At 37.1% G+C, this 23516-nt stretch overlaps 1 protein-coding gene across 3 annotated transcripts in view; it reads left to right on the top strand.

Moving 5' to 3' along the window:
* HGF (hepatocyte growth factor) overlaps positions 1 to 5797 on the top strand; it is a 57543-nt gene extending 51746 nt beyond the window's left edge. For 2 of the 3 annotated variants that reach the window (XM_027795421.2, XM_027795419.2), the window contains exons 16-18: positions 618 to 724; positions 2608 to 2753; positions 4947 to 5797. In XM_027795421.2, coding sequence (XP_027651222.1) covers positions 618 to 724; positions 2608 to 2753; positions 4947 to 5117 — 424 coding nt within the window. In that variant the 3' untranslated portion in view covers positions 5118 to 5797. Of the gene's footprint in view, positions 1 to 617; positions 789 to 2607; positions 2754 to 4946 lie in introns of those variants that run through there. The other variant, XM_027795422.2, reaches the window with a different exon arrangement.
* Positions 5798 to 23516: the final 17719 nt, after the last annotated feature.

The raw sequence follows: 23516 nt of genomic DNA, 5'->3' as shown, positions 1-23516 counted from the left end.
CTGCAGATGATGTCTCCATGGGGTAAACTTTGAATTGAAAGAACTTTTACTTGATATATGCAGAAATTCAAGTTCATCTTCTTTCCTAAGAAAAGAGACGTTACTTCTGAAAAAAATTGTGCCTACGGTTTTTTTTTTCCTGATTACCGAATTTAGGTTTGTTGGGAGTTGTTTTTTTTTTTAGTGTTGGGTTTGTGTTTTTAAAAAACAACCAACCAACTAACCCACATTGACAAGTATATTGTTTTAATTTATAGAATAAGCATCAGATTGTAACTGAGATCCTTGTGTATATATGAGCTTTCAAACTTTCTCCATATTAGCAAAACTATATATTCAAATGAAATGCCATCATTACTTATTTCTAAGATGAAAACCCAATTAAAGAGCATAAAAGCGGTGACAGCATTTCAAGAAATCTTTTGACAGTTAACAGCTGTAGCAAAAAAAAAAAAGGTAGAAAAATCCGTCATATTCTTCAAAGATGGAAAAGAAAGGAAAAAATTGGCACAGTTTCTAATTGCTGTGGTCTATAATAGACTTAACGTCATTTTTAAGATACATTTTAGAATGTTAAGTAAAATCCACTACATCTATTATTTGTTTTCTCTTTTCAGACCTGCCATATTGACAAATTTTGTAGAAATAATCCGATTGCCCATTTCTGGATGTACCATTCCAGAGAAGACCAGCTGCAGTGTTTATGGATGGGGATACACTGGATGTAAGAAACTATTTTTAAAAACTAAATGAATACGTTGACAGCTTACTTCCTCTTGTCATTATAGGTGAGGCTGCTGGTATTGCCTGATGCCACGGTTGTCCAACACTTTTTGTTATGAAATACGGTTTCAAATTTTTTTCTAATTTTGTAAATCTTTGAGCATTTTATCTAAGATCATTTAATATGAAATATTTTCTGCTAGTGCATCTTTTTTTGTTTGTTTGTTTGTTTGTTCCAGTGATAGACAAAATGATTCAAGCATTACAAAGAATGAACTAGAGAAAAATATTGTTCTACATGTTTAAAAAGTATGGCAGAAATGGTTTGTAGAGTTCTAACCCCGTTTTGAAAAAAATTCCGATCCATCTACTTGAGCTGTCTCTTTCTGTATTCCAAAGTAGGCTGCTCTGTGGAAAAACTAATATGGAATCATGTAATCAAAGACATAATTAACAGACACAAATGTGGTGAACTAAGGATGCAGAGGCAGCCCTATGTCTGGCATTTCCTAACTTTTGAGTACTTGACTTTACAACCTTACTAATGTTTGCTAAACACAGTTTTTGTGTGAAGTAAATAAAAGTATGTGGGAGAACAGACATTTATTTAGTCTGGTAAATACTGTATCTGGCTAATTATGTGTTGATGATAAAGTTAATAGCTGCCAGTTGACAATAATTACTCCAATAATTACTATGCTCAAATGTCATTTTGCCACAGACCCTGAGTAAGCAGCAGCAACATACTCACACTGCCCTGGAAGCAGAGCAGAAACTAAACTGTAATTCTGAGGCTCTCTTCCTTGTAACCATTACTCTGCATTTCTTTGTGAGTGGCAAATAATCTGTACCAGCCCTGTCCCAGATGACTGCCTTTGATGTTCCCAGCATGGCCATATTAGCCACCCTCCGGGGGGGGGGGATGGCTGTCTAGGGGACAGGGAAGTTGGGCTGGAACATGGTGCAGTATCAGAGGAAAGCTTAGCTTAAGAGAACTGATAAGGAATTTCCAATGTGGTGGAGTTATGTAATACAGTACATATTTAAAATCTGTCACCCAAGGACTTCGTACTATATTTTATGTACTACTTATAATGCTCACAGCGTCCTGGTCAGGGAAGGAAGAAGTGTTACATCCATTTTTTTCAAGAAAATAGGATAATAAGCCAGTGAAGGGCAAGCCTGGCATTTTCTTTTGATGGCTGGACAGGGAACAGGCAGATCCAGGCCCTTTATTTATCTTTGCTGCTTGTACAGACTTGTCTTCGACGTGTAGAACAAGAGTAAGCTCCACAGGGCTCCTGCTTCCTGACCTTCACACTGATGAATGGAGATTGCACAAGGCTGTGGGTCTGCCCTTGCAGGCACAAAGTCATTCAGTGTAGCTGAGCCAGCACAGAATGAGAAAAACTCTGCTCTGCTACAGTGTTTTTCAAGTCACACGTCCTTCCCTAGGCCATGGCAGGCACTGTTGCACATTAACTCATGTTTAAGGCAGGGAGCAAAATCCTTGCTCTGCTAATGGGAGTAACAATATTCCCAGGCTCACTTTTCCAATTTCTGTGGTGTAACAGGGCAAGCTGGTGGTGAACTGTAGAGTAAATCCAGTTCCCTACCCCCTTCTTCTAATACAAAAAACTTCTCCAGATCTTGTCGGAGAACTGAACAGACATGCACACCAAACAAATTTCTTGAAAATCTCATTTGTAGCAAATATAAGAAATCCAAAAGGCAAATGCATGGTAACAGTGAGGATGGACAAAAATGTGAGTATTGGAGAGAAAGTGCAACAACTGAAGTGCCATAAGTTTATCCAGACTGTATCTTCAATTATTTTTATTCCCCTAAAGCAAAATAATGTTTTCGTTCACTTTTCAATCCTAGTAATGAACTATGATGGCCTTCTCCGGGTAGCAAACCTGTTTATTTTGGGAAATGAGAAATGCAACCAATATCTCAAAGGGAAGATCACTGTGAATGAGTCAGAAATCTGTGCTGTGGCTGAAACCATTGGTGCTGGACCTTGTGAGGTAAATATTACAGTTCTTAGTTCATTCTTAGGAGCCATCAGCCTGTCTATTTCTTTCCCAGAAAAAATAAATAATAGAGTTTTTTATAATTATTCTCTTTGCATTGAAGATGTACATAATAAAATATTTTAGTCTTTTGCATTGGAAAACAATTTGTGTTTCTAGTGATCTATTTTCTTCCAGAATGCAGGAAGAGGTTCCTTTGCTCCAGTTCAGTTTCACCATACCACCACACCAGTAAGGGATTTACATGAATGTTAAATATATTCATAAGACTAAACATTTTGCTAGAGTGGGACAAATTTTTGTTCTGTATGATAAGGGTTAAAGTGGACTGTGTGCTAACAACAGCAGTTTATTTTGAGTAGAAAGCAAAGGCTGGAGCAAATTTAACTACTTAGGTGTAAATTTGCATGCAAAATACAAAAAAGACTGCTCAACAGAGTTGATAAAGTTATGAAGGAAAGAGAAAAATCCAAAAACATACTGAGGTTCAGTGTTAGTCAGAAGGCTGAACCATTTGATATCTCTAATCAGGCCTGAGCAACATGTTAGTGAGGACAGAAGAACTGCTTCAATGAAACTATAGTTTCATACATTTGTTTTGCTTGGGGCTAATTTTGACGATGGAGAAAAGATATCTGAGGAGAAATTCTGTAAATCATTTATTACAGGAAGATATAATTTTTTGTATGGAAAATCTACCTGATGAGATGAGGTGATGTCTAGAAGGAGGATAGTTGTGAACATTATTATGCATTAAATACCTGGAGTAGAAAAAATGATTTCTTTATGCCAATGTTAACCAAGTAGTGAAAATTTCCCTACCCAAGAGTACTACCTAACCATGGGGAAATGAAGTCTTCATCAGGCTGAGGCCTTTTCCATTTATTATTAATATTCCACAGGATTATTTTGTTATTGCAAAATATTTTCTTGAAATAAAATATTTAATCATAAATGAGCTCTTAGATGTGTTGAGGCTTACAAATGAAACATCTGCATGGAAGTCTGCTGGGAATCCTGCACTTTGTTTTCCTCTGCAAGAAGAAATGGACTGAATTAATATTAGCAATCAGTCTTAATCACTGCATGGTTTCCTGCTCCCTGAGTTCCCCTTTGAAGCTTCTTTCCTCAGCAGAGAACAGGCAGAGAAACAAAATCAGATTGGCAGGTGAAACTTCGCTCCTGAATGTGTTTTTTGAGCTGCTCTGATGGTACTGACATAGTTCATTGTTCAAGTGGGAACTAATCTGCAGCCACTCAGAACAAAAACCCCAAACCAAATAAAGGTCAAGCATTGTTATTTCTCTGGTGATCCAGAGAAAATATAATGCTAATTGTCAGCTTTTATTTTTTGAAACAGTGTCTCATTATCTGATATGAACATTTACTGTCTAGTTTCACATCTAGTTTGCCAGGTTCAGTATAAGTTTTACCTGGGTAAAACCCCCAGCATTTACGTCCAAGTGCCAAATCTGTGTGAATCTATCTAAATTACTGTTTCAATCTAATTTAAACTGAATGTACTTTAGTGCTAAACAAGACCCTGATCTGAGTCGGCCATACTCCAAATTTTCACCAAATATATATACTAGTGCATAGATGTCTCCTTCACTCAGAATAATGAAAAAGAGTAACAAGTTATGTCTGAAAATTGTGTCTACAAAATATTACCCTTTATTATGATTGGGATTCCCCACACACACCTGCCTATTTGTGACCAATAGATTCTCATCCTGGGGCCTTGCAAGATGATTGAATGACAGAGAGATATTAATCTGGCTCTGTCATCAGTCTGATGCAAAGCCTGTTATTATAACAGAGATGTTTATGAGTCAACACACTTTCAGCTCATCTGGTTTACATGCACATTGAAAAATGTTATGCTCGCAGGTAGCTGAAAAAGGAGAGTAAGATCTGGTAGTGAAATCACTAGAATTACATCTAAAGATGGATCGCAGGGTTTAGTTTGCCAGGAAAGCAACCAAAGGTCAAAGGCCAACGTGCCATTAGTTCTCGTAAATTCAGGTTGTGAAAAACATATTGGAAGTTGGGTTTTGTTCTATGGCAAGAATAACTATTGCCTGTTCATTAAGCTAGGTCATCCACTAAAGAAACCAGTTGGTGAGAGACAGGTGGGAGCTGTGTCTTCAAGCATTTTGAGAAGTGACGCTCTTTATTTTTTTCTAGAGAGATTATGGGGGTCCCTTGGTTTGCGAACAAAACAGGCTCAAGATAGTAGTTGGTGTCATTGTTCCTGGCCGTGGATGTGCCATTCGAAATCGTCCTGGAATTTTTGTACGGGTCTCATATTATTCCCGGTGGATACACAAGATTATGATGACCTACAGAAAACCCTGAAAAACTCATCAACTTCCACTCAAAGAAAAATTTTGGACACCATGGAATTAATGTGTAATGTAAAGATCAACAGTTTTTTTACTACTTGATAGTCACATTTGTTGAATTTCTTTTAATATTTATGGGTGTTTTTTGGTGTTTTTGTCTACCAGTGTTGTTTTATAATTGTTGGAGTGACTTACAGTATATGCAAGTATGGTGACATATCTCCTGAAGATACTTGAATGGGTAAACAATTTTGCGAAGATATTATTACTGGATGATAAATGGTTTTATAGAAATAAATCATATGACCTCTTTAATGCTGCTCTTCAGATTATCTTAGAAGGAGAAAAAAATTGCGGTTTTATTTAATACATCTAATTCTTTCTGTGAGCCATATATTTCTCTTCATATAAGATGAAAGACCAACTGAGAGAAATATGCATCTGTTAAGGACAGCACATGTGATTATAGTTCTCTTCCCCCCCTTATAGAGGTCAAAGATTTCAATATTTCATTTAAAATAATCTCTTTAGAAATTAATATTTTAATTATTGATGGACTCTGACAAGTCTGTCATAAGCAGATTTCTCATCAAATTCAATATCAATTCCTTTTACACAGTGCTTATATACTAGTTCTGTACTTGATTCCTTCAGGATATATGTGGTCCCCTAACGGATATCTCAAAAACCCTTTCGGATATCTCAAAAACCCTTTCGGATGAGGGAAGAGACACAGAAGTGGGTTGGTTAGCAAACTATCAATCATTTGTTTGAAGTTAGATCCAGAAATATCTGTGAATTTACAATGCTGAAGAGAGTATTTCATGCAGTTTGAAAAATTAATCCTAATGAGTTCCTGTCAGACTTTGGCATTTAAAAGAAATTTCAATCAAATATGTCCAAATCTTTCTCAAAAGAGAAGTGTTCAAAGTTCAGTTGGTTCTAGTTATTTCATGAAACTCTGTATTTACAGCAGGAAAAAGAATAGGTGAATCTGGCACCTGGCTGAGAGACTTAATACTGGGAAAAGTAAGTTATACATTAATAGTCTTTCAGAGACTTCAGATCTTTGATAAAACCTTACCTAGATTTAGACAAAATTATATCTTTTGTATAATTCCTTTCAGGGTAGTAAAATTATTGCAAAGATTTATATGATCTTGTATGCAATATGGAAAACATCACCAATAGTTTAATAGCTTGTGTTTCTTACTTGTATTTAGAACCATCATTTTTCCTTTATGTTGACTGGAAAAGGGAGCAAATAATCAGCATCTATGACAAGCGCTTGTTCTCCTTTAGGCATTTAGTTGTATGGCTGGGAGTATTATACAAATATGTTGTTAGAGGTGGCACCAATTACCCTGTAATTTCTGAAAAATTGATACAACATATATCCAATTATTAGTATTACTACTGTACCTGTAATTGCATAAGTTACTGTTACTTTACTTGTGACTACATAATTGTAAATGTTTCCAGTAGCAAACTGTATGTTATGCATATCATATCTAACTGCATAGCCACTAAGCTGACACCATGGTGTAGACATATAAAAGGACATTTCATTCAGAAGACGCAGGGTTGAATTCTGCCCTGGCAGAAAGTAACCACTTCAGGGGAGCTGTCTTGGGAGGCAGCCCTCATGCTGACTCGCCAAATTATTTTCCTCAGCAGTGCACTTGACTTCAGTGGGACTCAAATATGCTTACATATCCTGGTGAACTGGGATGTGTTTCAGGCCATGCTTAAGTGGCTTGGCTTGGTGAGATTTGTTTCAAGCATCCAGCAGATTCTACTGGCACATAGGAAGACGTCTTCCAGCAAGCAGAGCTTCTGAAACCCCTCCTGATGTAAATAGTCTCTTTGGACAGGATGCAACTTCTCTGTACAGCAGAACTGAGGCTGTGGATGCTACACAGATAGTCTGTCTCAACCTATTCTGGCTGCCTCTGAAGGCTTCATGCTCCTTTTGAGCTCTCTTACTTACCAGGCCTAAAGAGGGCAGGATTTAGCCTGTTGTATTTACAGTTAATTATTGCCATGTATGTGAAGAGTGTATTCTTACTAAGTATATACTGACCATATCTTACTGAAAGGATTAACTTTTTAAGAAAGACTTTTAAAAAACTCCAAGTGAGTTTTGTTTTCAGTCACAAGTAGAATGTGGATAAAACATGTAATTCCATGTTCACTCTTTGTATTCTAAGAATTGTTACGTGCTTACTGTATTATATTTGCAGGCATTTTGTTATGTCTTATCTAAAAAAAATCAAATCCTAAAATATTTTAGTTAAAAGCTTCTGCTGTGCAGAAGACTGTGATTTTTATATATATATATACACATATATATATATATATATATGATAAAAATACTGTTTTTTGTTAGACAACGTGTAAGGATTTTTACCTGTTTGTTCTGGGCAGCGCCTCAGTAAAATAAATTGTACAGAGTTGATGCTCCAGAACTTAACATGTTTGTATGCACTTGCTTATCAGGTGCCCTTGCCCTCCCTATCTCAGTATGGAGGGCATGCGAGACTCTGAAGAGCAAGGGAAGAGAAGAATAATGATATGTGGTAATGAATTTGTACTTCATTTATTCCTGTGAATATTTCTTGTTGGTACCAATGGTACCGTACCAGGCAACTGTTATAACTACAGGATTCTCTTAAGAAAGGACACTCTATAGATATTTTTTCACTGCTCTAATATTTTTGTCTCTGTAATAACAAGAGAACATAAACTAGTGCCCATCTAAATTGCTGGAAAGCCTCTAACTAACTTCAGTAGGATCTGGACTTTACTTTGTAGATGTGATTTTATTCATATTAGAATTGAAGGGTACAGAACTTAAATTCTTATCTAAGGACATTCTTAAAAGTCCATTGAATTTCACCTTCATTTTCCTTGCTGTAACTAATCCTTGGTCTCTGAAAAGTGTTGTAACTGGATATAAAAGTTTGGAATTAAAACCTAAGAGCTGATTTTGTGCTACTGAAGTTAGTTTGACTTAATTACTGATTTTCTTTGGGCATTGGAACTAGCTGACACTTCCTCCTTTCATTAATGAAAACAAATTTCCCTTAAAAAAAAGTTTTGTCCCTCTATCTCTTTTTCTTTTATAAACCTCATGACCCTCAGAGAAACTGTAGCTCTCATTGGGAATGTACTGGTCTAGATTTTTGCTGCTACTGCTGAAATCTTTTTCTCTAGTTTAAGATTAAAATTCTCTGAGGCGTTCTGCAAACTCTTGCTGCAGGTAATGCCAATATACTTGACAGAGCTACTCACTTGAGTTAGAGCTTTTCAGATGAAGGTCCAAATATATCTCTGAGGGTCAAAATCTACTCAGGCAAAATGTCCCTTGAAATCAGTGAATGTGATTGTCAAAAGAGCGGGGGCTGAAAGTTGCTCAGTGCTTTTCCCTATGGCTGTGCACTGAACTACATACATGCTTGTACACTGAAAAGCACATAGATTCTCAACTCCAAGACAACTGCAACAGGAGGTGAGGCTTTATCGCCACCCTTCTGGAAGGCTGGTTGTAAACTCGTTGACCCCCATGGAAACTGTATGAAACCTATTGCATTGGTTGTTTAGCCTTGTTTCTTTATCAATTATTTTCTTCCTCCCTCATGTGCACTGGTATATTATTGTTTTATAAATGTTGGGGCTGCTGGCAGGAACTAACATGGCTTTTCACCCTAAAATTTTACAGTGTTCCTTTTTAAACATACACTTGGGCATTTACGTATCGTGTTTCCTTGCATGGGATCTAACTTCAGGGAGCTGCCTGTGGAATTCAGTGTATGATAAGAGTATTTTTTCATATTTATGTGGGAAAAATAATGCTCCTACTAAATTCAACTACCTGAATGCCTAATGAAAAGGGAACACTGTGGTTATAACTTGTATTAAAAATCTTCTGTAATTAACGGCCTCTTCATTAGTTAATAAAGTTGGTATTTTTGTAACCTTGTTTACTCTTATTATTCTTAATAAAGTATTTTATAAAAAACAACAAATTAATTAGCATTATCTTTCTTATTTAAAGAAGGTTTGGAACTCCATTGCTAGGCTCCCAATTCTAATTTCAATTAGAGATTTTAGTGTGCAGAGTAAGGAGGACTGGTACTTTAAAGATCTTCATGTGTCCAAAAGCAGAGTGGCACATAAAATGGAAAATACATCCAATTCCATTCTGTGATCCTGCCAAGTCTCCCCAAGACCTTCCTGGTGGGATTCTGCACTGAGAATGGCCTAAGCATATTACAGAGAGAATATATTTGCAGTGAAAAGTATGTGCTTGACTTAACATGAATATTTACCAAGAGGTTTGTAGTTCCTAAAAATTTCTGTTTGAGAAGCCTGGAATTTTAACTATTTCTCATAATATACTTTACACTTCAGGGAAGGGCTCTTCTCACTGTATTACTTAGTACTAGTGACAGTTCAAAAGATGATGCAAAGGAGACTAATAACTTGCACAAACCTAGGTGCTGCTGCTGCACTTAATATCAAAACCAGCCAGCAGCAATAGCTAGCAAAAAAGGAAACAAGCAACACTATTACTAGCCCAACCCATTTAATACCTCTGTCCAGCCAAGTTCTGTCAAGCTCTATAGCGTCATAGCATGCTGGCTCAGTAAGTTCAAACAAGGGACAGTAAGTTCATTACTTCTTTTTCATTATCCAGCTGAAATTTCAAAGTTCTAAGCATTTCTGGTTACACTGCAGTTTTGATGATTTAAACTTATATTTACTAACTACTGCAGCTATATCAACAGTGAATCATTTTTCAAATAAACTCATATGCAGTGTTTGAAGTTTGATTTTGGATTTTCCATGGTAAACATCGCTTTCTTTTTGTTTGCAGTCCAAAAAATGGGATTTTCTAATTGATTCATAGAATCAGTGGATTTTATCAAGAACTCATGAAATCAATGGGAAACTTGCCAATAACTTCAACCATGTAGGGATGCTTCCAAAGTTATAAAAATCTAGAAATAGTCCATATGTCAAAACCATATCTTGCTATAGTTTCACATTCAAAGTGTTAAGGATGTTCAGGTGACCTCTCTACCTCCTGGAAGCCATAAGAATTAACTGTTTGTACAGCACTGTGCACAACAGAGATCTATAAAGTGATATTGCCTTCATATTACATTCTGTCATGGCTTTATCTTTGGTAGTTGCAAGAACACTATAATCTGCAGATGATAAACGATGAAAACCCACATTGATGTTCAGTACTTGCTTTCTGCTCTTTGTTACTTAACAAGCCTCATGTAAACAAAGGAGGCCATTTAGTAGAGTTCAGTTGCATAACTATTCTGCCTTCAAAAGCACCGATTTCTGGACGGCTACAGTTCCAATAAAAAGCACGTGCAATAAATAGGAAATAAAACAGCTGGGAGAGAAAAGGCAAACCATAAAAAGGTTAATACCAAAGTAAGCCCTAAAATGAACTGATAAACCTTTTTTTCATGTTGTCTAAGTTTTTATAATGTAGGATATACGGTGTGAAAAGCTGCAATAGAATAGCTTAATAGCCTTAGCTTTCCTAAAGCTGTTTCACTCTGGTTCAGAACACTTGGGAAAGTGCAATGATTTCTCCATATGGTCACAGAAGATGTAGTGCAAATTGTGCTTCTGTGCCTGAGGACCTGATACTACTTGCATTGAAATTACTGTCAAAACTCCATCTAGGGCTAATGGGTAGGTCCTAAGTCCTCCTTCTGAACCCCATGGACCTTGTCATGGAACTGTTTCAGATCCTGACTTAAGCACTCAGGGCACTTTCCAGACTGGTATGGCATGACAGAGGAGAAAAGCATGTTTTGTTTCACTTCAAACCTGGGCATCAGAGTTCCACTGCAGACTATCAACTTTGCCCAGTCAAAGCATATCTAGTCAGAGTCTAATTAAGTATAAGGATTAGTCAATTTTCTTACTATTAAAATATTTCTCATTAAAATAATAATAATATTTAAAAAAACATTATGGATGTAGTTACTATTAATGTAGCTTTTATAAAGATAATAATAAATTCCTAAGGGAATTCCTTAGGGAAAAAACTCTACAGTAGAGCAAAAAAACTGTACCACTTCAAAGCCCAAGAGAAGCTGGCATTGCTTGAGATACCTCAGGTTGTGTCTGTATAAGCTAGTGTTGTCCTCAATTATTTGATATATTCTACTGGGAGAAAAAATATATACAGGACAGTGCAATTCACAGCAGCTTACTAAAAATGGGGAAGGAAATACAGCATTAGAGGCACGCATTGGATTAAACAAGGCTAGTGTAACACACAAACAAGGATATAATCCTTCTGTCCATTTGAGAGAAGTTTTACCTTGAGTAACATATGAGTTTATAATGTTTAACCTAATTCAGATTACACTAACTGAAAATTTTCCAGATGGTTTTCTTTCCTCGAGGATTAATGTCAGCATGATACATAGACTGAGCAAATATGAATTTACATCGACATTGCTATTACAAACCATGTCAACAATGGTCTCATGTCTTGGGCGTATATATGCCATCTGCTGTTCAGCCTTGTGTTTAACAGTACTGTAACTTCACATAGCAGTTATAAAACTGCCATCACATAGTTTCTTCGCTCCTTTTTTTTTTTTAATTAAATGAAAGCTCAGAAAATTTGCTGTTCACAAGTTCTGGAAGCTTTGCATTAAACATTCACTTGAAAGCCTCGGTTTTCCATTGCTGTGCATCCTTACAAGGCAATTGAGTGCCAGTTATTCCCTAATCCTATAATTTTTTGAAATCTAGATTTCTGTGGGCAAAGTCCCCACATAGCCTTAATTGTTCTTGATGAAAATGTTCAGAATATGTCTCTAAATACCTGTAGGAGGTGAAAACTCATTACAGTCCTGAAATATCCAGATACCAGCCTTTGACTATCCACACTGACCTTCCTAGCTTGCCGTCAAGTACATTAACACAAGGAGAGGAATATGCGAGAAGGCTAGATGGCCTCTGCACATCCCACATCAGTGAGGCTTGAGTGCTCTACTGCCCTCTATACCAACCTGTCCATGCATAGCCAGAAGTTTGATGTGACTAAGCACTAAAGTACACAGATTACACATGGACACATAAACAAATGTACACCACACCCACATAAATGCACCTTCACAATGGTGCCTAGTGGACTAATTCAGAACTTCTTGGCCTACACAGATACTTCAGGTAAAGGTTTATAGCCTTGGATTTTCCCTGTCCCTCAGAGCTGTGCTAACTGAAGCACCTTAGTATAGGAACAGGACAGCCTAAGAAGAAAGGTCTTCCTACCAGGATCACTTATCTCACTTTGACCAATAGCCAAGAATAACAAGGGAAAGCTTAGTGGTGACAGCCAGAAGTATGAATTTTTCACATCCTGAATTTGCACATTTGTGATAGCAAACTTCTGTAGTGTAGGCCTGAATTGGGAGGAAAAGTCTTAGGAAATACCTTAGCTCCATTGCCCATGCTCCGGACTAGCTATATCCAAACCAAACAGTTCTGCAGTGATAGCATGTTTACATATTGCCTTTCTGTGCGTATGTGTTTATGTGTGCATATACACATGTATCTATTCTGCCTGAAGCAATGTTGAAGCTCTGGCATTGCTGTTTGTTGTCCTGGAAGCAGACCTGATTAGTGTTTGGCCAGCTGTGTACTGGTTTGGACCCATCAGTATAACTATAATCTGAATGTGAAGGACACAAAATTTAGGTATTAAAAAGCTCAGCCTTGGCTCTTCAGCCTTGGCTCTTCAGGTGCTCACACTCTAGGGAATCAATGCTAAGCACCTCATGTACACTACTAATTGAAATGGTGCACAGGCCTTTGAAGACCCTTCTGTATGCTTCCCCCCCCACCCCTCTTTTATTCCACTTTAATTTTGTTAGGTATCACCAGAGGGTGGTCTTAACATTAAAGCTGTCTTAAAAGCAAGTATTTTTTCTGTAGAAACCTGCTTCCTTACTGGAGCTCTTCCTGGGCTGTAATGTTAGTTAATTTGGTTGGGAGTCTCTTCTAAAGTTCTGGAGGGGCTTTTCAGGCTGACTTCTCAGTTTATCTTAGCAAAGATGCCAGGATGTATTTGTAAGCATGGCGTTCTATAATCCCCTCTGATACCACTTAGTGTTAACAACTGTTTAGTTCATATAACTCCCTAACAATAATCCCTGAGCATGAATTCCTTTAACTTTCTACTGAAGTTTTTAATTTAGCTTTACCTTTCTGCCTGGTTTATACGCGTGCTGGGGGCAGGGGCAGGGGAGCGGGGATAAAAAAGAGAAAAAAAAAAAGAAAAAAAAAAGAGAAAAAAAGGAAAAAAAAAGGTGGAAAAGGGAACAGGGTGTGTGTGTGTGTGTGTGTGTGGAGTGGGGGAGGCTTTTCAAGTTTTCTTTAGCAAAATTTAGTAGTAGTAATGCAAAGGCCAGCTATCGGTACTTTTTCCCACATCTTACCAACTCCGTCTGCAGGAACATGTCAGTTTTATTGGTATGGTTGACAGAGACCAGGCTGGTTTCCAGCTGAAATCCATTTGTTTTCCCTCCAGTGTGCTTTCTTACCTCCCCAGGCTCCCGCTCTGTGCAGCTTGCTCCAAAGAGGTATTTCACTGCCTATTTGAGTATGGACCGTGCATTCCCTTTCAAAACTGGCAGAAGAGTTCCCTGTCTTTCCCACTCCATGCTGGGGAGGATGGACTTCCCATTTCCCTGACAAATTCTTCAGGAGTGTAATATACTCCTTACCTTTAAAGCAATTTCCAACTAAATGCAAGAAGGAATCTGTGAAGCTGATGTGAGCTTGGGCAGCCAAAACTTACAGGAAGACACCTCACTTGGGCATAAAACAAAAGTTTTGGATGCGCTTCCCTTTATAATATTTAAATATAGTCTTGGAATCCCTGTATTCCTCTGAATGGTTATTTCACACACTTAAGAGTTTGTGAATTCCTTTCTTGGCTTGAACGTGGTGAGGCAGTGGTGTTTGCACAGGCTGCAGCACAGCGCGATCCAAGGGACTCCTCAATACTGATGACAGACAAGGACTCTGATTCTTTTTCTTCTCTGCTGGGTTTTCTTGCTTATTTTCTTGTTTGTCTTGTTTGTTTACTTGGTACTTTATTATTCTGTTTTAATGCTGACAGGAAGAAAATAAACAGGGAAGAGTAGGGCTGGTGCAAGCGATGTGTTTGAACTGGCTGCTGGGTAAGATTTATGGTCTGCTAAGGACAGCTTTTTGGAATGTTCTTCTCTTCACTCCTCTCTTGGCAGTTTTCTTGGCCTCCTCAGCTGTCTGAAGACACTTCACTTTCACTATTTGGAAAGTGCTTTCCTCATTATCATCTCTAAGAGTTGAAGTGATGAAGTCACTTTGTCTCTCTTCCCCCCTCCTCCCAGTCCCACACTGCTATCTACGTACCTCAGCACAGATTCAGCAACAGTACTGAGCACTTCATTGCAGTACATTTTCCCTCTCCGAAAAACAGAGCAAAGGGCTACTTGAGCATGGATGTGTTGCAGAACAAATATAGAAATGCACTGAGTGGAGCGGCATTTCTACATCTGCATTACACTCTCCAGAGATCATGCTGTAAAAACATAGTTCTGTGGTAGCTGAGAAAGCAGAAAAAAGAAAACTCTGGAAAAGAGAAAACCTGTTGGGAAATAGCTGCCCATACAGTAGGCTTCTGATTGCTCTTCAAGATGGGCTACTGCCTGCACATGAGTAGTAAATCCAAGCCTGGCTTGAAGTTGAGAAGTTCTGTAGAGACAGATGATAAGGTTAGAGACTATCCTCAGGGAATATTAGGTGTGAGAAAGCAGGGCAATAATTTTAGGTTCCAACCCACAGGAGTGGTCACTGAGGAGCTTAGGAATTATGCAGCTTCTGACCACAACTCATGATCCCTATTGTTGTCAGGTCTCTTTCTTTGGAAGATCAACCTATGAGAAGAAATTCATCTTTGAGTGAGAAATTTCAGCAAGCTCTGCTTGTGCCACTGAATTTCCCAAGAACAGCCCTTTGCACAGGGAGCTGGTTTTGTTTGGTTTGTTTTTTTCTGCCTGCAATGGACAGATTGAAAAAGTGGCCTGAACCAGTTTATGTTTGTATCTGAATTTAGTCAGTCTTTTGACACCAGCTTAGAAGATGAAGATCAAAGGAAGTTTTTTTCAAAAATGTTCTCTTTCAGGCCACATCCTTCCTATCATTTTCCCAATTTCACACATCCATTAAGAGAGGAAATATAGAAATGTACATAAACAAACCAAGCCATCCAAGTAAGAATATACAGTGATTTCATTCAGAAATACTCCTTTTAAGGCACAGGGTCTATAAAAACCACACCAAGAGAATACTATACTCTGGTCATTTGTTAGTAAAGCTGACAGGAAATCAAAACTGAAAGAATTCTTCTGTAACTGCCAACTTGCTGCAATGGAAGCCAGGGAAAATATGTTTATCTGTTTACTTGACTAAGAAGAAAGAAACCAAAACATGTTTTCCCCCAATAGCAGAGGCAAATTAGACTGTTAGTAGTCACTTGTGTGCTAGACTTCCCTCCAGGCCTTTCCTAATGTTTTGTCTTACATTCAAGACAAATAAAACAGCTCTATGGAAAAGAAAAAATCTCATAGAGTATAGAAACTAACAAGTTTTCTAAGTACCCAATATTTCACCTTTACAGCTTTCAGGATATCATCCAGTACTTCACATTATTAAGAACTATCCTTTCATAGATGATTTTTGCACAATAGAGATTGCATGTCTGTAATCTGGCACAGAACTGCAGCTGCAAAGATGGACAGCCCATTTAGAGTATGACTCACTAGGCTTGGTTTTCCCTCCAAAATTAATTTTTATTCCATTGAAATACATAGCATGAACTAGAATGTATCTGATTACAGGAGATACTGTAACCTTACTTAGGGCTTATTAGAATAGGTGCTAGGTCGGTTGAATCATATAAGAGAGACTACTACCGATGTGATATTACATGTGGTCTCTGTAGGCAGGATGTCTGTAAGAAACAGTTACATGATGATGTGAAGAATAAAAATAATCTGAAATATTCCAAGGGCAGGCTCAACTGAGGATTTTGTCTTTTCTGCATTGCTCTGATGATAGAGCTGCCTTTCTTCAACTGCTGCATTTACAGCACGTTTGCACTGCCATGTAGCAGGCAAAATCAGCTGGCAAATCTTGTCAAAGATATTTCATTTGAATAATTCTTCTCTCTGGGCAGATGCAGTGCAGTCTAACAAACCATAAAAAAAAAAAAAGAAAAAATAAAGAAAAAAAAGGAAATATTTCCTAGAGTCTGTTAGCTGGGTAAAACTGTGGTAGCTAGAAGAGGGCAAGAATCAAAAGTAGATATTTTTCCTAACAGTATATCTTTAATGTGAATCTTAACATAACTCATTTTAGGGAAGTTGCATGAGAGAAAGCAGTCATTTACAGTGTGCAAGATAGCTGAACCAGCTAACTAACAGATTACATTTCATACAATTTAAAAATTCCACAGCAGGAACCATCATACTTGTAGCAAGAAATGAATCCGTACATGTTATCATCATGCTGTGGTTTTTTGTGCTTTTCAAATTCTACCGTAATGTTCAAAGTGCTGAGAAAGAATCTTATGCATAGACTTTGTGACGTTATTCCTAAAGTAATGAGTGCACCTATAGAAATTCAGGCAGAGTAGGTAGACTGCCACTTCTGACATATTTAGTACCATAATATGGACATGTAATAGATTAGTCTCTAACAGTTTAGGTCCTCATTTGGGACGATAATTAAACATATGTTTAACTTCAAGCATAAACTTAAATCCATTGACAAGTGCCTTCCTTTGAAGACACAATTAATCCAGTGAATTTGTAAAGCATTGTGACTTTGGCTGAATGAGGGTAAGGATTCTAGCTGAGTATGGGACTTGTTTATACAGTACCTAAGCCAGCAACACCATAAACATAAAAAGGACTTCCAAAACTGACATTTTTAATGTTAATGGCTCTGTTTCATTCCTCTTCTCTTTTTAAAATAACAGCTTAAAATGACATTCAAAGGCTCAACCACTGCAGCTATATGAGAGAGGACATTCTAATTTACTTCTGCTTTAACCACAGTTTGTGTAACTCCTGTGAAAACAGATGTGGTGTTGTGGTTCAGAGTCTTATTAGTTGCCTTATTATATGTCTTTGTGTAGTTGAAAGCTAGTGCAGAGAACATTTTAATATGGTTGCATTTTAACGGCATTCAGTCCAATTATTGAGAGTCTGTTGGGAGCACCTATAACTGGCCTGTGCTCTGAAGCTGGATTTAGAGTATGTATCTCTGCAGCATCTGTATTACTTGTCTAGACATATCTCTGAGGATTCAGAATTACAAATGACAGATTGTATACCAGGTCTGACATTTATTTGATAGAATATAGAGGCATATTTATAACATGATGATAACTGTATCTGATACCTGCTTGCTTCATCTAAGATCAGAATGAAGCCCCAAACATTCACATGTGGCAGGGTCAAAACCTCTTTATGATTACATTATAGAATAAAAGTGTATATGTGCTAAAGTCCCAAATTTTGGCTTTCCAAACATTTTTTTCTATAAATTAAACTCTAGTCCATCCTCAGAAGGAACTCTGAAGATTAAAAAAAGACTTGAAAAGTACAATTGAAAAGTGTACTACAAATACTTTAGTCACATAAATTATTTGATCAACCTAATTGAATTATATTCAAGAAATTAAGTTTAGTCATATAGCAAAGCTCAATTCTACAGCTCTGCAAACAAGGCAATTGCTTTGAGATTAGCACAGAAAATTCATGGATTAAAACCAAATGTTGATGACAAGTGAGGATTCACATGGAAGAACCTGAGGACATGCTCCTCCCTATTCCTATCCTAGGAAGAATAAGCTCCTAAATAGTCCTTTGCAATACAGGTATGTATTAATACTTTATTATCATCAAACTTTTTTTTTTTTTTAATGACAATACAGATCATGCGACTGGAATTTACTGGAGTTGTATTCAATTCTTGTCTCTGCCTCTGGCTTGTCAAGAGTCACTTTGTCTTTGATTATCTGTGGAGACCCTCAGCACACCCAGGGCCCCTTAATATCCCTGCCCACCTCCAGGGCTCCCCCTGCCCTACTCATGGCCCAGGACCCCATTCCAGCACCTGGGGCCACAAGTCCCTGCCCCGTGAGGCCATAGGATGCTGTCTCTGCCTGTCCTGGCCCATTCCAGTGCCAGCTTGCCCTCATTCCCAAGGAGGTGCCTGACACCCAGGGCTGGGGCTGCCCCAGCAGCCGCCTGGCCTTCCTTGCCTGGCTGCGAGGGACAGGCCCTGCCCTGCTGCCCTGGCCCCCACCACCCCCGGCCCAGTGAACTGCCGGCCCTCCCAGAGCTGGGATAACATTGATTCTTTGTTTGTAAATAATTGTAGTAGTTTCTTTTCAGCTTAGTGGAAATGCAAAATCAAGAACAAATCTCCTGATAATCCTTCCTGCTGTGGTCAAGTTTTTGTGCCTGCAAAAAGGAGTGTCGGCCTGAATTGCTTTGTTTGATATGAAATGTCCTCCACGCCTTTTCACCATTCAGTAATTTAACTCTTCAAATTCCTTTTTTTCCTACTAAAAATCATTAATTTCTTATGGACAACTTTGTTTCAAAATGGAAATCAAAGACTGCTCATTAGAAAATGCAGGAAAAAATTGCTCATAGCAACCTAAATTGAAGGGTTTTTTCTTAAAAACACTCCCCTTTTAACAAATATCTTTAATCTTATTTCAGCCATAATTTAATCTAATTTAAAAAAAAACACTTTCTATTTTGGGTTTGAGTGTATTAACTTCAATGACACAACTTCATTACAACCCCTTTATGTTTAATGCTTCCAAATGCTCTACAAAATACTGTTGCTTTCTTCTGAATCTTCACAAGACCATAGAAAGGTAATTAGCAGATATTGCCTTGATTTTACTAAATAAAATATAGATGAAGCTATGTTTTGTTTGTAAGTTTTCAGCTATTTCTAGCTACTTGCAGCAACAATTTTACAAAGAATATGAAAAATGTGAGAAAATAGTACAGATTTCGAAGAAGACAGATGACAGAAGACAGATGAGACCCCTACATCCCTTATTTGTCTAAAAAAACAATAAACTTTGCATTTGTGGTTTTTTACCTGTATTTCCTGAAGAAAATTTTACAAATTTGGGAATTATTGACCAGTTCTGATTTTTTTTTTGCATTTAACTGTAAATCACAGTTACTGATACAAAATTTGGAGAGAAAAAAAAAAAAGAAAAAGAAAAAGAAAAAAAGAAACAGGAAATCTAACTTTCCTCCAGCTCAGTGATTATTAGGCATGAATATAATAATTATAAGCATCTTTAAGAGAAAAGGAAAAGCACTCTCACTGTCTTTTTTTATTATTAATAGTCTTTCTTTTTGAAAGTGACTACAACTCCCCCTATTCAGTATTAACGCTAAGAAATTTGACAGATATTTCAGGATTCTGCAGGATTTTCATTTCACATCAGGCTATTTCTATAAACTGATTTTCAAAATAACTTCCATATTGTTGAATTAACTAAACAAAATAGTTGCTGTACCCACCCTAAGATGAAATGCACACGTTTTGTACAGCAGCTCTGTACAAAAGTTTGGTACATGAAGTAATATATTCAAGCTGAATTAAAAGCGTAAGGGAAATTCTAAAGAGGTAGAATGCAAGTAACATTGAAAGTTGGCAAAGACATTACACAGTTTAACACAAGCTGTTCCTCTCTAATATCATAGTGACAGTTTCATATAAATGACATTTCGTGAGTAATAAAATGACAAATACATCATTAAAATTAGAGACAGATTGCTAAATGGATTAGACTGCAAGTATCTTGGGTTTTTTTCTTTTTTCTTCCACACGCATATTTCATCTTGCTGGAAAATTATATGCCAATGTTGTTCATATTGCCAGATCTTAAAATGAGTTTTAAAATTCATTCAGTTCTACCATTCAACAGCTCTCTGAGGGATGGAAATTCAGCACTGACTTTTTTTAGTATCCTTGAACAAACCACCGCAAACCCTGTTCTGAAAGCTCTTAGATATATGAAGTGCCAGGCACATGCCGGACCTTGTACATGTATCAAGTAATTGCAGAACAATGGTAGGGCTTCTCTTTTCTGATGATCTTTCAAAAAATAAAATCTTCTTTAAGGCTCAGGTTAGAGCATCAAAGGTTGTTATAATGCTTGTTCTCAGAGAATGTAAATACACTTGAGGGTTTAGAAAAGGAATCAGTCAAATAATACACAAGATACAAGGAAGAAAACCAAATAAAATAGATTCTTGTCACAAAAGAGGCTAAGAGGCTGGCAAAACATATTTAAAAAAAAACCCTAATCACATAGCTATCTAGACAGACTTCTTTAGAATTTATACATGAAGATACACAGAAAAATTTATAACAGGCAGTCAGAATTCTGTAGTATAAAAATACAATTTTCTTTTGGGTTTTGGCTCATTAAAATTGTTTAGTGCAAGAAATAATATTCATTATAGAATAATTTAGGAGTAGTTTCCTTATCCTCTTTAAATCCTCCAAAAGTCTACTGATTTTAGGGTATATTTTCATACATGATTGGATTGCAGACTTGAGCAACCTGTCAAGTGTGGCTTTATTATGTCTATAGCCCATGAAATTACAATAAACAAGATGATGTTCTATTAACAGAGGAATTAAGGAAGTATTTCCTATGGCTGTATCTTCCTTAAATATCTTACTATGGGGCAACACCAAATCTGCATCACTGAACACCAGGGAGCAGTGATGTGAGTTGTCCAGAGCTCTGCATCTGCTGAAACATAATTGTTTTTTAAACTCCTATCCTTCCTTTAAAGTCAGTTTGATCAGAGGATGCAAAAATTGTTAGAGGATGGACCAGCAGGTACCTGAACAGTGGGAGTATGACCATGAGCCAGCAGTATACTAACACAGCAAAGCAGACCAAGAGCCTCCTGTGCTGCAGGGCCACAAATATCTTTAAGGTCTTGAAGCGTATGACATATAAGGAGAAGCTGAGGGAGGTGGAACTGGTCAGCTTGGGGAAGATAAGGGTCAGGACGTATCTCATCAACAAATACAAATACTTCATGGGAAGGTGTAAAGAAGATAGAAGCAGACTTTTCAGTGGTATCCAGTGACAGGACAAGAGGCAATAGGCACAAACTGAAATACAGGAAATCACATTTTAAGGTAAAGATACATCCACCCCCACCACATTTTTACTATGAGAGTGCTTGGACACTGGAACAGGTTGCTGAGAGATATTGTAGAGTCTCAATCCCTGGAAATATTAAAACGTCACCTGGACAGTGTCCTGGAAAACCAGATGTAGGTGACCCTGCTTTGAGAGGGTGAGTTGGACAACATGACCTCCAAACATCCCCTCAAATCTCAACCATTCTGTGATTTTATCATCCTGTTTCCTTAGAAGATCCATCTAAACACATATATTAAAAATCTTCAAAATATCTGTGCAGCTTGTTCATTCTTGTTCACTCATTCTAATGGATCAAGTAATTTTGGTTACTGGAGGCTACTCACATGTCCTGCAAAACCCACCATTTGTAGAATATACAGAGAGAGCATCTGAATGAAAAAAAACTTGCTGGAAACCTCTAGATTTGTTAGAAGTGCCATATGTTTATCTGTCTTTATCTGTCAGTGATTTGTTAACCAAAATCCTCTTTTATGATAACACTAAAATACCTTTTACTAGGGAAACTAATGGGCACCTTATCAGGCAACGTTCTTTACAGTGTTCCAGTGGAAACAGGCAGGGACTCATTTTAGAATTATTGAGCACAAGAGAAAAGAACCAAAATTTTCTTTTTTTTTTTTTTTTTGTCTGGCAAAACATTACTTTAGACTATGGAATTTATATATTCTGATGCTAACGGAAGCCTGTAGGAATAAACTTATTTCACTGTGAAAATGTTTCTATCTTTAATGAATTTGCAAGCTATTAAAAAGGAAGTGAAGATTCCACCCAAATGACTGTAAAGAAATATGTAGATCTTACACAAACCAGGGCTATTTAGTTGCTAAGTTGATTCCACTTTTTTGTTAATGGACTGTGGAAATAAGAATTTATTACAACTGACTAAGGCATAGTGTTTGTAAACATCTTCAGGATTGCATAGGTCTTGGATCTAGTCATGTGAAATTGTTTTTATTGCAAAGCATAAGTGCGAGAAACTGCACTGAAAAAGTTATAGAGCCTGATGGTGGAAGGTACTGAATTACTCTGCTGAAGGACTAAGGGCCCTCGGCTTTAGCTAAAGCAAAGCACTGTGCAGGATGAGGACCTTGCTCTGTAAAATAATCTTCTGATTAAGCATGTGGGTTGGTTTTTTTTTTCCCCCTTCTGAAATGAGTGTGTGTACATTAACATCTGTAAAGGTCAGACAAGTGATCTGCTGTATTGAGCAGTCTCAGTTTAAATCTAATGCATGCCTTAGTAAAGATACAGATGCTTTCTGTGGTTCTATAAAAATGTGCATTTTAATGATGAATGGGAGAGTTTATAGCTCCAATTACTTTGTCTCCTTTGAAGCAGCAAAACTGGCAACCCCTTATCTAGACTTTAGCAGGTTGAGATAAACCTTTATAGCAAAAAGTATCTGGATTGTCAGAGCTTTTAGCTGCAGTAAGCTACTTAAACTAAAAGCAGCTGTTAGTCAAAAAAAGAACAATATCTGTTCATTCGAAAGATGTTCTGTAGTGTCTGGGATACTATTTAATGAGTTTTTTCTTCAGATGAGACTATTGTAAAAAATCTAAGTGACACACATGGACACTCGCACAAAGATATGCACACAGTGATATAAAACATGTAACATTTGAAGGAATCTTGTTTGGCTAACACACAGTAATCATTTGGAAGAAACGATCCATGGAGATCACAGTGTTCAGAAAACTATAGTTTAGTTCCAACAATATAACAGTGAGATTACACTTCTTGTTATGAAAATGTTATTGTTGTTTCTACAGATCTGTTATTCCCATGTGATGTCTGGAACAGTAAAATTGTCCTCACTGAGAAGTACTATTCTCTTTGCTTCTTTTTTGTTCTTAAATATATTGAAATTACGTGGGCAATCCAGACTTCTATCATACCTTCTGACTCATTACCACTGTATTTCATTGTATTACATAAGACTGATTCTGACTCTTTCTGGGTTTTGTAGTGTGTTTCTGCCAAGTTTCTGTAAAGTTTTCCGGTGTAAATTTAAGTCTGCTTTAGTTAATAAGGCAAACAAGGAAAGATTCTAATTCAATTTGTAGTATATCTTCAGTGTGC

The sequence above is a fragment of the Falco peregrinus genome, chromosome 6 (genome assembly GCF_023634155.1).
Source record: "Falco peregrinus isolate bFalPer1 chromosome 6, bFalPer1.pri, whole genome shotgun sequence".
Lineage (NCBI taxonomy): Eukaryota > Metazoa > Chordata > Aves > Falconiformes > Falconidae > Falco > Falco peregrinus.
The sequence above is the reverse complement of the archived record's forward strand: the minus strand, read 5'-3'. Positions and strand labels throughout refer to the sequence as shown.